The following is a 14,481-nucleotide window of genomic DNA, read 5'->3' as shown; positions in this document are numbered from 1 at the left end:
CCTATGCAAATGAAAGCCCAATGTCTTTATACCTTTTATGGCTCGCCTATTATTTGCCCCATACCCATTATTAACGTACAGCTCAAACTCCAAACGTTCCATGCTCTGATGTGCAAAATAGACATAATCCAAGCCCGCACCAAACCTAGAAGAAATGAAGATCCGACTCGGCCCAGCCTTGGGCAAGAAGAATGTTGCGAGCAGACTTTTCCATAGGCTCAGGGCCACAGACCAGAACCATACTCTGCTCTTCTGGAGCCGCATACTCCGCGAGAAGTCTCTCAGACAAGCGGCCCCGACGACCAGTCCAGGTATCAGACCCTTTAGTCAACGTATGCACGACAGTGCATTTCCGAGAATCGGTTTCCACATAAGCATCAAGATCAGAACGACACAAAATATCTTCCTCCTGCCTATTTCCGTCTAGCACAACACACCGCGTGGGATCTTGCGTGTCTTGCATGACAGCCCGCAGAACCTGGAAGACTGGTGTGATGCCAGTGCCTCCACAGATCATCTTGAAAGAGCGGAGCTGGCGCTCTTTACCACTGATTGAGACCCGGCCGTTGCCGAGATATTCAAACCGGCCTGTCGGGCCCTTGCAGTCAATTTTTGAGCCGAACGGAAGCTTGTCCAGAGCCATGGTCATTTTTCCTCCTGGAATGCTATCTGTTGGGAAATAGACCTTCACGAGTAACTCCATCTTGCCTATCAGGTTTGTGTCTGACATTGGCGTATAAGATCTGATGACTACCTCGTTATTGGATGGATCTTGGACTTTGATCATCAGATGCTGGCCGATCGGTAGGCCGAGTGTCTGCTCCTTATGTTCCAGATCAAATACGAATATCCGTGTATCCCAGGACACCTCCCTCTTCTCGGTGAGAGTGGCTTTTGTCCATGCTCGAGATTGAAGGAACACTTCACGTGGCTCATCAGAACCCGCGGCTGAATCGCTCTTCAGTGCTTCGAGAGATGTCTTGTCCAATGTGCCAATATGGTAATCTGGCATCATTGCCTTGGCAGTTTCACTGTCTGGGAGAAGGTTAGCGGTGCAATGGTGTGATGATATTTTAATTGTGACTCACGGATTGCAAGGAAGTCTTCGGATACATCTAAACCAGCAGAAGATGTAATACTGATCGCTCCTCCGGGATGACCTTCGAGGAAGCCTGTACCGTCATACACTTCGCCATTGACAACAAACCAGGGATTCTCGCTGGTGCTATTAGCCTTCAGCTCTTGCAAGTCGATTTGTCTGTTCACACTGTCTTTCTTCATGTTTATTTCCTTCACTGGCTCAGGCTCAACGAGGTCCTCGCCTTCAACCCTTTCACCCCAGTTACCATTGAGCAAGTCACCACCGGTCTTCTTGACTCTTTCCATCCACCCTCCGGTTTTGGATGGGTGTGTGGGGTGCTCAAATTTCAACGTATTTCCTTCTTTCGTGATCGCCACTCTGAACCATGGGTTATTCATCATGCCCAGGACAGACCAGTATATGTCACGCGGCATGGCGCTCAGCGCCTCGTCCACTGCACGGACTAGGATTGCATCACTAGTCTCTAGGTCTGCCACTGGGACATCCAGCGACCAAAAAGACCAGCAGAAAGATGCTTCCCTCCACCACATGTCTACCTTGCCGCCGAACAGGTCGCCGTCAAAGTCGCGGTATTTATCTTCTGCGTATTCGATCTCGGAGAGGCGCCATGCTAGTGGATCACAGACGTTAGCCACGTTTCATCCTTGAGTCTGGGTGGGGGGGGTAAATACATTTGCCTCTATCTAGAGAAATCTCAACCTTTGTTATCCTCCGGCCACCGCCGGCGTATGCATATCCTTTGACTGTATACGTGGGTCCGGCTGTGGATAAATCGATCTCTTCCTCGTGTTGTGGGTACACGGCAACCGAATTCACATTGAGTTCATAAATAGCATATCGCTCATCGGTCCACCACTTGCGATCCAGGGCGGACATCTCCGGCGACACCATTGTCCTGGCACTGTTAGCAGAAGTCAATGCACGACCGTATAATGAGGGACTTACGGGAGCACTCGGTTATCATTGATATGATACCAGTTATCACTTGGGGCATCAGTCAGAATCAACTTCTTCAGCCACTTCACGCTCCGACCTCCGATTTGGCCAGGCACCACTGCCCTCAAAGGACGGCCATGGTCTGGTCGAAGGTCTTCGCCATTCATCTTATGAGCCAACATGATTCCTCTATTTGGGTCCATGGCCCAGTTCAATTTGACTGAAGTTCCATAAAATCCATTTGGCTATGGGACGTGTTAGTCTCAGACCGGGGATCCCTCAGAACATGATATAGGGAAGTCTCACCAGTTTATCAGCACCCTCCATACAGACATACTTCGCTCGTCGAAGTGGCTTCGCACTGCGCAGAATATCCGCCATCATGGGTCCTGTGAATAGCGCCGTCGATAAACCAGCCGAACCCCATGAGAAGCCCTTCGACTTCCGGACTGTGTTCTGTTCTTTGCGCCTGTTACCCGCACAGACTAGTGTGATTGGTGCCGTGATCTGGTTGTAATTCTGGAGCACCTCTCGGAAGTTCAGGACTAATGGTTTCTCAACCAACCTATCTCATCCATCAGCTACCCGGGGACCCCGAAACATGCAAGTCTGATTCCGATCGCACTCACCCTTCTATGCTAATCTCCCAATCCGGGATATCCTCATCGCGGACCTGGGGCACTGGCCCGTGGTTCCGAACATAGAACAGTTCCGGGGATGTGAGAAAGCCTTAGGTATCGACTTAGCTTGTCGGCTTTGGTATAACAGATGGGAATGGATACCATACCTTCTTTATACAATGCTGTCAATGGTGGTTCCACATTGAATGGATGAACTCCCGTCAACCGAATCAGTCGTGGATCGCGAGGTACATGGCTATCCGGTGTGTCTTTATCCACATCCAAGATGTCGACGGGTTTCTTTGATGGTGGTGGGAGTGGGATGTCGGGCTCCCCTGGACTTGGGATGATGTCCTCGACTGTGATTTGACCATTTTTGAAAGAAATTGTCTCGGATTCTGTTATGGTTTGTGTGGTTATGCTGACCATGATGGTGCTGAGGCGAGACTCCTACGCTGCTTTGTGCTATCAAATAAATAGTAGGTATATAATACCAGAATAAGACAAGTAACTTGATAAAAGACTAAAACAGACTTGAGTAGTTCTTAACATGTAAATCTCCACATTTTGACTGCGAATAGCACCCATTTAGGTTAAAGACCCTCTCAGTGACCGTCAACCCCGTCGTACCCGTCATCCAATATGACCATCAGGATAGAACTTTTTTTTAGATCTCCGCGGATTCAAAACCCTCTTCTGATCCACATTCCTGATATAAGATCAAATTTCATTAGCCAAAAGTCATGTATCTTGTTGCTTCTTCTTATCAGACGTTGAGATAAGCCTGTAACCCTACCAGCCAATCACAGTCGACATAAAACCATCATCTCCGCGGAGATCAGACTATCTGGGACGTCCAGGGAGGATATGTGCCGTTCCTGTTTTCTCCGACTTCAATCTCTGATTAGCCTGCATTTGTTGATTCGTAAGACTCACCATGTGGTGTCACGGATCAGGTAGGATTAAATGTACTGGAATGAGGGATTTAGTTTTCTTAAAATTAGAATGACTGCCGTGTTCCGGAATCCCGTAGTCAGTGCTTGTCTCATACTCTCTCACATTGTTCGGTCTCAGCTATGCCTGTACTGGATGGACTACGATATGGGGAGCCAGTTGATGGCAGTCCCAGTCCCGCAAACTATGTCCAGCGCCAGAAGATTGTAATAGTTGGGCTTGGAATGGTGGCTATTTCACTCATGTAAGGGATTTCAACAACGGACATGAGAAATTCCTCTAACAACAACCCAGTGAGAAGATTATCAAGCAGGATACAGGACAAAAATACGACATTCTGGTCATTGGCGAAGAGGCCCACGTAGCATACAATCGTGTTGGGCTTTCGACGTTTTTCGAACATCGCAAGATTGAGGATCTATACCTCAATCCAACGGAATGGGTAAGCCGCCCAATTATTCAAGAATGGGGGAAAACACAGGACCTAATAAACAACCTATATTAGTATGACTCGTTCAAAGAACGAGCCTTCGATCACCACCTCAACACACGAGTAACATCAATCAATCCCACGGACAAAACCGTCCAAACCTCCACCGGTGTCACAATAAACTATGACATCCTCGTCCTCGCAACAGGCTCTGATGCCACCCTCCCAACACACACTCCCGGTCACGATGCCAAAGGTGTCTTTGTATATCGAACTATCTCAGATCTGGAACGTCTCATCGACTTCGCAGCTCAGCATAAGGGCGAAACCGCTGTCACAGTCGGAGGCGGACTATTAGGCTTAGAAGCTGCCAAGGCCATGACAGATTTGGAGGACTTTGGAAATGTCAAATTGATCGATCGGAATAAATGGGTCCTAGCGCGACAACTTGACGGAGATGCAGGGACGTTGGTCACTCGTAAGATCCAGGAGTTGGGGCTTGATGTTCTCCACCAGAAACGGGTGAAGATTGTTCATACCGATGACGGGAATAATGTGATTGGTATTACTTTCGAGGATGGTGAGAGGATTGAGTGTTGCTGTATTTGCTTTGCGGTATGTGTCCTTGTTTCTTGACTTCTGGGGATGGATGTACTGATTGAGGTATAGATTGGAGTTCAACCCCGAGATGAGCTTGGTCGAGACATTGGAATTCAATGTGGTGAGCGTGGAGGATTTGTGATCGACGAAAGGTTCGTCTATCAAGACTATCAAGCGATCCGTCATCTAACTTGCATAGTCTGCAAACCTCGATCCCAGATATCTATGCTGTTGGAGAATGCGCAAGCTGGGAGAACCAGACATTCGGAATCATTGCTCCAGGCATTGAGATGGCCGATGTGCTCGCTTTCAATCTAACCAACCCAGACAAGCAGCCTAGAAGTTTCACACGACCGGATCTCAGCACAAAGTTGAAGCTGCTCGGAGTTGATGTCGCTAGTTTCGGTGACTTCTTTGCCGACAGGGATGGGCCGAAGTTCCTGCCCGGTGCTCGACCTTCCACTGTTCCTGGCCTGGGTGGTGGTAATTCACGAGATGAACCCCCTGTCAAGGCTTTGACATATAAGGACCCCTTCAGTGGTGTGTACAAGAAGTACTTGTTCACCATGGACGGCAAGTTCTTACTTGGTGGCATGATGATTGGAGATACCAAAGACTATCTGAAGTTGAACCAGATGGTTAAGCTCCAGAAAGAACTTGAGGTTCCTCCAAGTCAATTTATTCTTGGTGCCCAGAATGGCGGGGAGGAAAATGCAGATGACCTGTGAGTATCGTTAGTCCTGCTATTTGGAACAGATTCTAATTCATATCCGCAGTGATGACAGCACCCAGATCTGTTCATGCCACAATGTCACCAAGGGGGATGTGGTCGAGAATGTGAAGAACGGCACATGCACAACCATTGCACAAGTCAAGTCATGCACGAAAGCAGGAACAGGCTGTGGTGGTTGCATGCCTCTTGTTCAGTCAATTTTCAACAAGACAATGCTCGATATGGGACAAGAGGTATCAAACAACCGTAAGTACCAACTTGCCCCCAGTGCTCGCTCGTGTCACCATTAACATTGTCAGTGTGCTCACATATCCCCTACTCCCGAGCCGACCTATACAATGTAGTGGCCATCAAACAACTGAAGTCCTTCGTGGACATCATGAAAGCTGTCGGAAAGAAACCAGACTCTCTTGGTTGCGAACTGTGCAAGCCCGCAATTGCATCCATTCTGTCTAGTCTGTTCAATCCTCACATCATGGACAAGGGAGTCAACGACTTGCAGGAAACAAACGACAAGTTCCTCGCCAACATTCAAAGAAACGGCACATTTTCTGTGGTACCCCGAATTCCAGGTGGCGAAATAACCGCCGATAAGCTCATTGCTATCGGATCCGTGGCTAAGAAATACGGTCTTTATTGCAAAATCACCGGTGCCCAGCGCATCGACATGTTCGGTGCCAAGAAGCAGGATCTTCTGAATATATGGACGGAACTTGTGGATGCGGGCATGGAAAGTGGACACGCCTATGCAAAGGCACTTCGAGCAATCAAGGTATGTTAGCCCAAATTAATTTTCATGAGAAGACCAACTGACAGTGAACGTTCAGAGTTGTGTTGGAACCACATGGTGTCGCTTCGGTGTCGGTGACAGTGTTGGCATGGCAATTCGCCTGGAAGAGCGATACAAGAGTATTCGTGCGCCACACAAGTTTAAGGGGGCTGTATCTGGCTGCGTCCGAGAATGTGCCGAAGCCCAAAACAAGGAGTGAGTGAAAAACATCCCACGATGGGTTAAAAAGAAAGTCCATAACTAACAACTGCCAGCTTTGGACTCATTGCTACCGAGGTTGGGTTCAACATCTTTGTTGGAGGCAATGGAGGTGCAAAGCCCAGACACGCCGAACTGCTTGTTACAGACGTACCAGCGGATATGGTGATGCCCATTATCGACCGCTACTTGATTTTCTACATCCGTACAGCGGACAAACTCCAGCGAACAGCACGATGGATTGAAAATCTCCCAGGCGGAATCAAATACCTCAAAGAAGTGATCGTGGATGATAAACTCGGAATCTGCGCCGACATGGAAAGGCAAATGCACGAACTCGTCGATAGCTATTTCTGCGAGTGGACCGAGACAGTCAAAGACCCCAAGCGCCGAAAGGTCTTCCAGCAATTTGCAAACACAGACGAAACTGTCGACACAGTTGAAGTTGTCCAAGAACGATCTCAGCAACGACCAACATACTGGCCTAAGGAATCCGCCGAGCGAGAGGATTTCAAAGGCCATAAGTGGTCAAGCGTTTCGTGGCAGCCGGTTGTCCGAGCCGATCATTTCTCCGACGAGCCACCTCAGGTCTCATCGGCGAATGTCAAGCGTGGCGACACGCAGCTTGCTGTCTTTAAGATCAAGGGCAAGTTCTATGCGACGCAGCAGATGTGTCCGCACAAGCGAGCTTTTGTTCTTTCTGATGGCCTTGTTGGTGATGACGATGCTGGGAAATACTGGGTGTCATGTCCGTATCACAAGCGCAACTTCGAGCTCAATGGTGAGCAGGCGGGTCGGTGCTCAAACGATGAGAGCATGAATATCGCTACGTTCCCTGTTGAGGAGAGGGATGATGGCTGGGTTTATATCAAACTCCCGCCGATTGAGGAATTGGATTCGATTTTGGGGACGGAGAAGTGGAAAGTTCGTAAGGGCGAGGCGGAGGATCCTTTCCATAAGATTGACAAAAAGTTCAAGGGTATGAAGGGGAAGAAGGTTACTGATGGTTTCCTGACACGTGCACCAGCGGTGCAACCAGCCAAGTCGATTGATTGGTAGTTGTTATGTGCCAGGTCGATTTCTTTAGAATTTTGTGATGGAACAGGTTGGCGTACAGGATCGAGATACTTAATGGCCTTATGAGAACATTTGAGAATATATGAACTTTACATAAACTTCCTTCATTATTTCTTTTCCGACACGATTGAAGATCAGATCTATGTAAATATTGTAAAAGACGCGTATATAGTTATAGTGACTGGACATATCATGGACTTAAATCATATGAGAAGCTTTTTCAGATGTAGATCATTCTAGGGTCTAGGGTATATCTCATACTTCAATATATGAAAACGGCGACCACAATACACATATCTATAGGTATGAACTAGATCATCTACCACGATATTAAACCACGAAGTTGAATACGTATTTCGATTCCAGATTATTACTGATTTCTCTAGTTCTTCATTGAAACGTTCAAATCCAACCTCTGGTGGTGTTTTTTTACTTCCACGGCATTGGAGATATTAACAATGGCCACGGGCCTTTTCACACTGCCCCTATGAATATTATCTTAAGTGATGATGTTGGATATCTGTTTAGCCTCTCGATATAACTACCTAACTGCTATCCAGACTATCCATGAATTCCAACCTTGGAAGGCTATTCCCACAATCAACGTCGAAATTTCTTATCTCAGTGTCCCTGTCCCGTGGAGATAGAACATCGCACATATGTTGTACTAAAAATATGTAAAAGAAAAGAAAAGAAAAGAAAAGACCTTTCTAGACTGGTTGTTAGGGAAGGCTTTGTGTTAGTATGCTGAAGACAGAAACCCTAATTTTGGCGTGGATGATACCAGATCTTGATTGATCAGGGTTCACACTCTCATCAAGAATCAACTGGAGTCACTACCTAGGTGAATTTAAGAGTATTTCCGCGGAGCTCCTACCAGATCGACATTAATGCAAAGACCCGAGCTGAGCTCGTTCTTCGGTCCCTATCTCTGTTGGCTTGGCATCCAATGAGGAGGCTCGCGTTTATCAACGATATGAATTTCTGTCCACCGTAGAGTAAAAGGTCCACCCCTCCAGATTCGGTATAATTGTATAATCTAAGTCTGAATTCGTCAATTGAAGGTCCGCGGAGTTACATGAAGTAGATTGGTTCATACTATCAAACTTTCCCTCCAATCATGGCATTCGGCATATTATACATCCTAAACTGTTATAGGTCGTTCGAATGTATACTCTTATCTCTCTATCAGAATTATATTGCAGGATACAGCGGAAGATTCAGGAAGTCTGAGGCAAAAAGTAAAGTTGACTATCCAAGGATCGGATCATCCTTACGGTAACCTTGTCCTTGCGTATCAAATCAGCGACCTGAGATATACTCGGTAGTAACTCTTGACTAACCGTTTTCGATTGACAGCACGTAGCTATCTACGATAATTGGACAACTTGACATACAACAGGAATATCAGACTGATTGTTGTTCCATGTGTCATGACCAAGATACATCTGAGATCTATGCTTCAGCAAAGACAGCATAACAAACGTTTATATAGATACCAAGGTCTATTCATTTTTCGACTTGCATCTTTCTCCTAAATTTCCAAAAACAACTCTTGTCTACATTTAATTATCAAAGCTATATCAAATTATCCGAGTCTTTTTTTTTAATTTAGAATATCAGCTCCTGAGCCCACCTCTACCTCAAACGCTCAACTTTACAAAGAGGCCACCAAAATGGCAACCAACTTTGTTAAACGGCTCTTTATATCACCGGAAATCAACCCAAGTACTCGAAAAGCCAAATCTATCCCCGTATTAAACCCCTTCGATCAATATGGACGGGTGTTCTTCTTCTCATGGCTTGGCTTCATGGTGGCATTCCTGTCATGGTACGCCTTTCCACCACTGGTAAGTTCATGATTTAATTGCGAAATGTTTTATGTACGAAGAGAAAAAAAAACACCGTCTCTAATCCTATCCCGCTTCCTAGTTGAGTGTGACTATCAAAAAAGACTTAAATATGACACAAGCAGATGTCGCCAACTCAAACATCGTCGCACTTCTAGCAACGTAAGTATCAGACTATGGAATCAATCAAAGGAATACTCCTCTGACCTCTACAGTCTACTCGTCCGATTTGTTGCAGGGCCACTATGTGATCGCTATGGCCCACGTTTGGTCTTCGTGGGACTACTCATTTGCGGAGCCATTCCTACAGCCATGGCTGGTCTGGTTACTGGCCCCAAGGGCCTGATTGCCCTCCGATTTTTCGTTGGAATTCTGGGAGGAACCTTCGTCCCATGCCAGGTCTGGTGCACTGGTTTCTTCGACAAGAGTATTGTCGGTACTGCCAATTCCCTCGCCGGAGGCTGGGGTAATGCAGGTGGAGGTATCACATAGTAGGTGCCCCCCTTTCTCCTTTGCCTCCTATGAATATACTAACAAATCAATTCAGCTTTTTGATGCCCGCCATCTACGACTCTCTCGTCCACACCAGCGGCCTCCCTTCTCACAAAGCGTGGCGTGTCGCCTACGTCATCCCATTCATTATCATCACCTTTGTCGCGCTATGCATGTTGTTCCTCTGCGAGGATACACCAACAGGAAAGTGGTCTGAGAGACACCTCTGGGCAAAAGAGTCCAATGGTACCACCGTGGCCTCTGACGGCAACATCGTCGATATCAACTCCGGCGCTTTTACCAGCGGAATGACAACCCCCCACAACGCCGCAACAATCGACATCGAAAAAAAAGGTGCCCAGACACCACAAATCTCAGACGCCGATACATCCACAATAGGCCAAATGGACCTCTTCAAACAAGATACAGTCGTCTCCCCAACTCGCCGAGAAGCCCTGAGCGTGGCTCTGAGTCTATCCACCATGGCCCTGGCAATCCCCTACGCTTGTTCATTCGGCTCAGAGCTTGCAGTCAACTCCATCCTGGGATCTTACTACACAGAGAACTTCCCAAACATGGGCCAAACAGAATCGGGACAGTGGGCTGCCATGTTCGGCCTCCTGAATGTCGTCTTCCGACCCGCAGGTGGACTATTCGGTGACTTGGTTTACCAGTACACAGACAAGGTCTGGTCCAAGAAGCTTCTGATTACCTTTTTGGGAGTCTCGATGGGAGCTTTCCAGCTTGCGATCGGGTTATCGAACCCATCCACGGAGGCAGCTATGTTCGGTCTTATCGCCGGACTGGCTTTCTTCCTAGAAGCCTCCAATGGAGCCAATTTTGCTCTTGTGCCTCATGTGCATCCTTTTGCCAATGGTATTGTTTCTGGTATTGTTGGTGGTTTCGGTAACCTTGGAGGAATTGTCTTTGCTATTATATTCAGATACAACGGGTCAGACTATGCGCGATCGATGTGGATCATCGGTGTTATATCTCTGGTGGCTAATATGGCCGTTTCCTGGATTCACCCTGTTCCTAAGAGTCAGATTCTGTCATGAGAGTGATTTTTTGTGCTTTTTTATAATTACGGATACCAATTTGATCTACTGCTATTTTGCGATACATTCAAGTTTCTATGTGTATTCCATTGAGGATAGTGCATTCTCCAATACTAAGCACAGTTTAGGTTAGTTGAATTTAATTTATCCAATCCATGTAGTAGTAGTAAATAGTTATCATGCTCCATGTGTTTTCATGTATTATCACCACATGGATTCAAGCTCCAGCCTCTATGCATATGAATAGATGCCAAGCTCTTCCCGGGTTAGCGCACTCCGAGTCCGGGTTGAAGCTAGAGCGAGACGAGCATAAAGGGCAAGTTTATTTCCTCTGTTTTTTTTATTACATTCCGCTCTAATTCCAAAGGTTCGAGGCTTAATTCGATTTACATATTGAACATTTCGTCATGGCTCAACCTCAACCCCGCCGCTTCGCCCAGATCGTGCACCTCAAGCCCTCCGCTGTCGCGGAATACAAAGAGTGTCATGCCAATGTTTGGCCTGAGATCCTTCAAAAGATCAAGGAGTGTAACATCGTAGACTGTGAGTTTCGATATCAAAAATATGCATAAACATACTGCATGTTCAAATTGGCTGACATGGTGTATTTGCGCCGATCCAGACTCAATCTACTTCGATAACGATCGGACTTTATTCGCGACCTTCAAGTATGTCGGCACAGATATCGAGGCTGATATGGAGAGCATGCGGTCATTGCCGAAGATGAGAGAGTGGTGGGCTATGACTGATGAGATGCAGGTATGTTGAGGATTTAACACAAATCGAAAGATACAGACGCTAATTCAAAGCACCTGGTATTAGGAGAGCCCTATTCCCGGAGCAGTGAGCAGTGCGGATGGTCCAGGGTGGTGGAAGCCCTTGGAAGAGGTCTTTCACACAGAGTAAAACTTTCGGCCATTGCGAAGATTGCTGAACCTGTACATAGCAACAGATTCTCTGTTAACAGGCAATCATCGGAAAAATTGGTCGATCTTTCTTTGTTTTGTGTCATGAGCGGCGGTTCCAACGCCACCCCTAGTTCGATGGAGATTGGCAAGATGTTTTTTATCGTCAATACCCAGGACAACAAATGCGAAGTTTGGCATAACAGTAGGTAGCATGGTCCTTTCTGTCGGGTTTGGGGTAATCAGTATCGTCATGTAGCCGGTATTTGACCAGACAGGCTTCGTATGAAGCGTAGCCATGTTGGTGTCACAAATTCCGGGAGCAACTTTGGTGTCTGCTGGGCTGGAGATCTCAATAAAATATGTCCATAGCTCTTGGAGGATGACACCGTGGGCAACAACTGCAATGTTTTGTCGACCGTGTGGGTCACGCATCAATATTGGAAGCAGGTGTTCGTCGAAAAAGCTTTTTGCTCTCTTTCTCATCGACTCTTTTGTCTCAGGGATTACCCAGTCTCGCGGCCTTGGCGATGGAGAAGGGGTTTTCCAGAAGCAGCCTTCCATCGATCCGTAATCTTTCTCTCTTAAATTCGGTGTTAATATCGGTTGCAAGGGTGTTTCACCGGCGAGTGGAACTTGCGCACGGCAGACTCCCTCGGCTGTGATTCTTGCTCGGCTCAGATCTGAAGAGAACACCGCCATGAATTTAGTCGAATTGGAGATGAAATGATGAGCAAGGCAATTGATCTGAGCCATCCCATGGTTGGTCAGTGCCGAATCGGTGGTGCCCGCCCTATCGCACGAAGTCAGAGTCAGGTGGGAACTCCAATTCAGAAATATGGGTTCCTACAGGACTTTTCCAACATTATGTACTGTTTCCGCATGGCGGATTAGATATAGCTGCATTGCGAGAAAAGATGCTGGTAAGATTGAAGCAACTGGGGGTTGGATTCTGGGAGAGGGTTCTATATAATTAAGGTCATAGAAACAAACATCGTGGCCTTAGGGCCATCAGAATATTTTTTGTTGTGTTGGAAACAAACTGGCCATTACATGACGCACTCAAAACGCTAGCCGTTTTAGGAAATATCTGTTGCCTCAGGATTCAGGAAATATTTAGTCTCTATCTACATTTTTTTATGTCGAATTTACTCACAAAGTTACTGACCTTCTTCTATCTCAAAATGTAGAAAACTCCCCATGGTAAAAGAACCACCAAGTTATACCTAGGTACATAGTGGCATAGGTGGAGATTTTTAGTATAGCTGTCCCCCAACCGCCCCCACCTATAACACCAGCTGGCAGCTGGGCATTCTACCTACACCCGCCTAACACTAGTACATAACTACATTTTCGTATATATTTCTGTCGATTACCAATCTCATAGTACGGAAGGCGGTATCACCAAGTTCCGAGCCAAAGAGTCACCTTTTCGGATGGCCGCGATTTCCGATCCGTTCAAGCCCATAGGAAATGATAATTGGAACTTAAAAACGTGGTTTATCCCGTTCAATTTACATCGACTACATCGGTTTACGTTCGCTATATACGCATAATTCTTCGTTTCTACAGAAATATGTCTGATTTTACACAGAGCCCATCGAATCTACCACTAGTAGCGAAGTCCGCCATCGTTACTGGGGCTACCCGTGGAATAGGACAGGAAATTGCCCGAAAACTTGCTATTCTTGGGGCAAATGTTGCTTTGGTTTACGTTTCAAGTAATTCTAGATCAACAGCACTCGAAATGGTTGACGAGTTCACAGCTCAAGGCCGCAAATGCTGCGCAATTCAAGCTGATCTATCGTCGGGGACCTGTGGAGAAGCAATTGTCAGACAGGCTCTTCAAGGCCTTGGGGTTGAGACCATCGAACTGTTGATTAATAATGCGGCCATTGCTCAAACACCCGCCAGTGTTGAAGAATCATTGGACCAAGATGAATTTGAAAAGTAAGTCATTCTATTCACGGCCTGCGGGGGGATCCGAAGATTGCTAACGAGATCAGGATCATGCACATCAACGTACGGGCTCCTATCCTTTTGGTCCAGGCGTTGCTTCCGCATCTGGGATCGCAGGGGAACAGAATCATCAATATGTAAGTGGTCTTACCCTATTGCTTTCCTGTATTCTCAACCATTAACATTCTTTTCAGTTCCTCAATTGGTTCTAGGTTAAATTTTCAAGGATACGGCGTTTATTCAGCAAGCAAGGCCGCTTTGGAGTCTTTGACTCGTACTTGGGCTCGAGAACTTGGCATCAAGTATCATCTCACCTGTAACGCCGTTTTGGTAGGACCCACAGCGACACCTGACGCTCCCAATAGTGAGGCGAGAGCCGCTGCCAAAGGGCTTGCTACCGCAGAGCGAAGACTCGGGACACCTCGAGACGTTGCCGATGTGGTCACCTGGCTGTCGGGAGAAGACTCTCGGTGGGTCAATGGCGACTTGATTGGGTCTAACGGGGGAGCTTTTATGCTATGATTATCTCTGCCTACTTCGACGTGTCAAGGTCGAGTCAGATCATAGTAGAACTTTATATACATATTATTACTCCGCGAGATTGAACTATGCTAGAAACGACAACCTCTCAACCCGCATATCTATTATATCTTCCATTTAGTTGGTTTGAGTAAGCTAATTCATTAAACGGATGTAGTGATTATATTAAAGATGAAAAAAAAGAAAAAACAGATTTCGTGTACCTAGAACCATACACGTTATTCCGTCTACTCGTGT

General features: G+C 46.6%; 6 protein-coding genes across 6 annotated transcripts; 4 read left to right on the top strand and 2 right to left on the bottom strand.

Annotated features, from left to right (window-relative positions):
- Positions 1–145: 145 nt before the first annotated feature.
- Positions 146–3,087, bottom strand: niaD (nitrate reductase NiaD; the record flags this gene model as incomplete). Its single annotated transcript, XM_057213869.1, has 7 exons — positions 146–1,035; positions 1,089–1,712; positions 1,774–1,997; positions 2,048–2,283; positions 2,345–2,603; positions 2,668–2,767; positions 2,826–3,087. The coding sequence occupies 7 exons, from the start codon at positions 3,085–3,087 to the stop codon at positions 146–148; spliced, it is 2,595 nt and encodes an 864-aa protein (XP_057075752.1).
- Positions 3,088–3,734: 647 nt separating this feature from the next.
- niiA (nitrite reductase niiA) lies at positions 3,735–7,422 on the top strand (the record flags this gene model as incomplete). The annotated part of the gene is made up of 9 exons (XM_057213868.1): positions 3,735–3,856; positions 3,907–4,054; positions 4,118–4,657; positions 4,712–4,794; positions 4,842–5,366; positions 5,419–5,621; positions 5,675–6,147; positions 6,203–6,360; positions 6,420–7,422. The coding sequence occupies 9 exons, from the start codon at positions 3,735–3,737 to the stop codon at positions 7,420–7,422; spliced, it is 3,255 nt and encodes a 1,084-aa protein (XP_057075751.1).
- Positions 7,423–9,116: 1,694 nt separating this feature from the next.
- N7516_001145 (MFS transporter) lies at positions 9,117–10,840 on the top strand (the record flags this gene model as incomplete). The annotated part of the gene is made up of 4 exons (XM_057213867.1): positions 9,117–9,290; positions 9,373–9,452; positions 9,506–9,781; positions 9,838–10,840. The coding sequence occupies 4 exons, from the start codon at positions 9,117–9,119 to the stop codon at positions 10,838–10,840; spliced, it is 1,533 nt and encodes a 510-aa protein (XP_057075750.1).
- A 407-nt stretch (positions 10,841–11,247) lies between these two features.
- Positions 11,248–11,746, top strand: N7516_001144 (L-rhamnose mutarotase; the record flags this gene model as incomplete). The annotated part of the gene is made up of 3 exons (XM_057213866.1): positions 11,248–11,383; positions 11,463–11,599; positions 11,663–11,746. 3 exons carry the CDS (start codon positions 11,248–11,250, stop codon positions 11,744–11,746), a joined length of 357 nt encoding a protein of 118 aa, XP_057075749.1.
- A 65-nt stretch (positions 11,747–11,811) lies between these two features.
- N7516_001143 (phosphoglycerate mutase) lies at positions 11,812–12,651 on the bottom strand (the record flags this gene model as incomplete). The annotated part of the gene is made up of 2 exons (XM_057213865.1): positions 11,812–12,538; positions 12,596–12,651. 2 exons carry the CDS (start codon positions 12,649–12,651, stop codon positions 11,812–11,814), a joined length of 783 nt encoding a protein of 260 aa, XP_057075748.1.
- A 670-nt stretch (positions 12,652–13,321) lies between these two features.
- Positions 13,322–14,226, top strand: N7516_001142 (SDR family NAD(P)-dependent oxidoreductase; the record flags this gene model as incomplete). Its single annotated transcript, XM_057213864.1, has 3 exons — positions 13,322–13,695; positions 13,752–13,841; positions 13,899–14,226. 3 exons carry the CDS (start codon positions 13,322–13,324, stop codon positions 14,224–14,226), a joined length of 792 nt encoding a protein of 263 aa, XP_057075747.1.
- Between the last annotated feature and the right edge of the window lie 255 nt (positions 14,227–14,481).

Source organism: Penicillium verrucosum (assembly GCF_028828655.1).
Source record: "Penicillium verrucosum strain IBT 35672 chromosome Unknown utg000001l_segment0_segment0, whole genome shotgun sequence".
NCBI classification, from domain to species: Eukaryota; Fungi; Ascomycota; class Eurotiomycetes; order Eurotiales; family Aspergillaceae; genus Penicillium; species Penicillium verrucosum.
The sequence above is the reverse complement of the archived record's forward strand: the minus strand, read 5'-3'. Positions and strand labels throughout refer to the sequence as shown.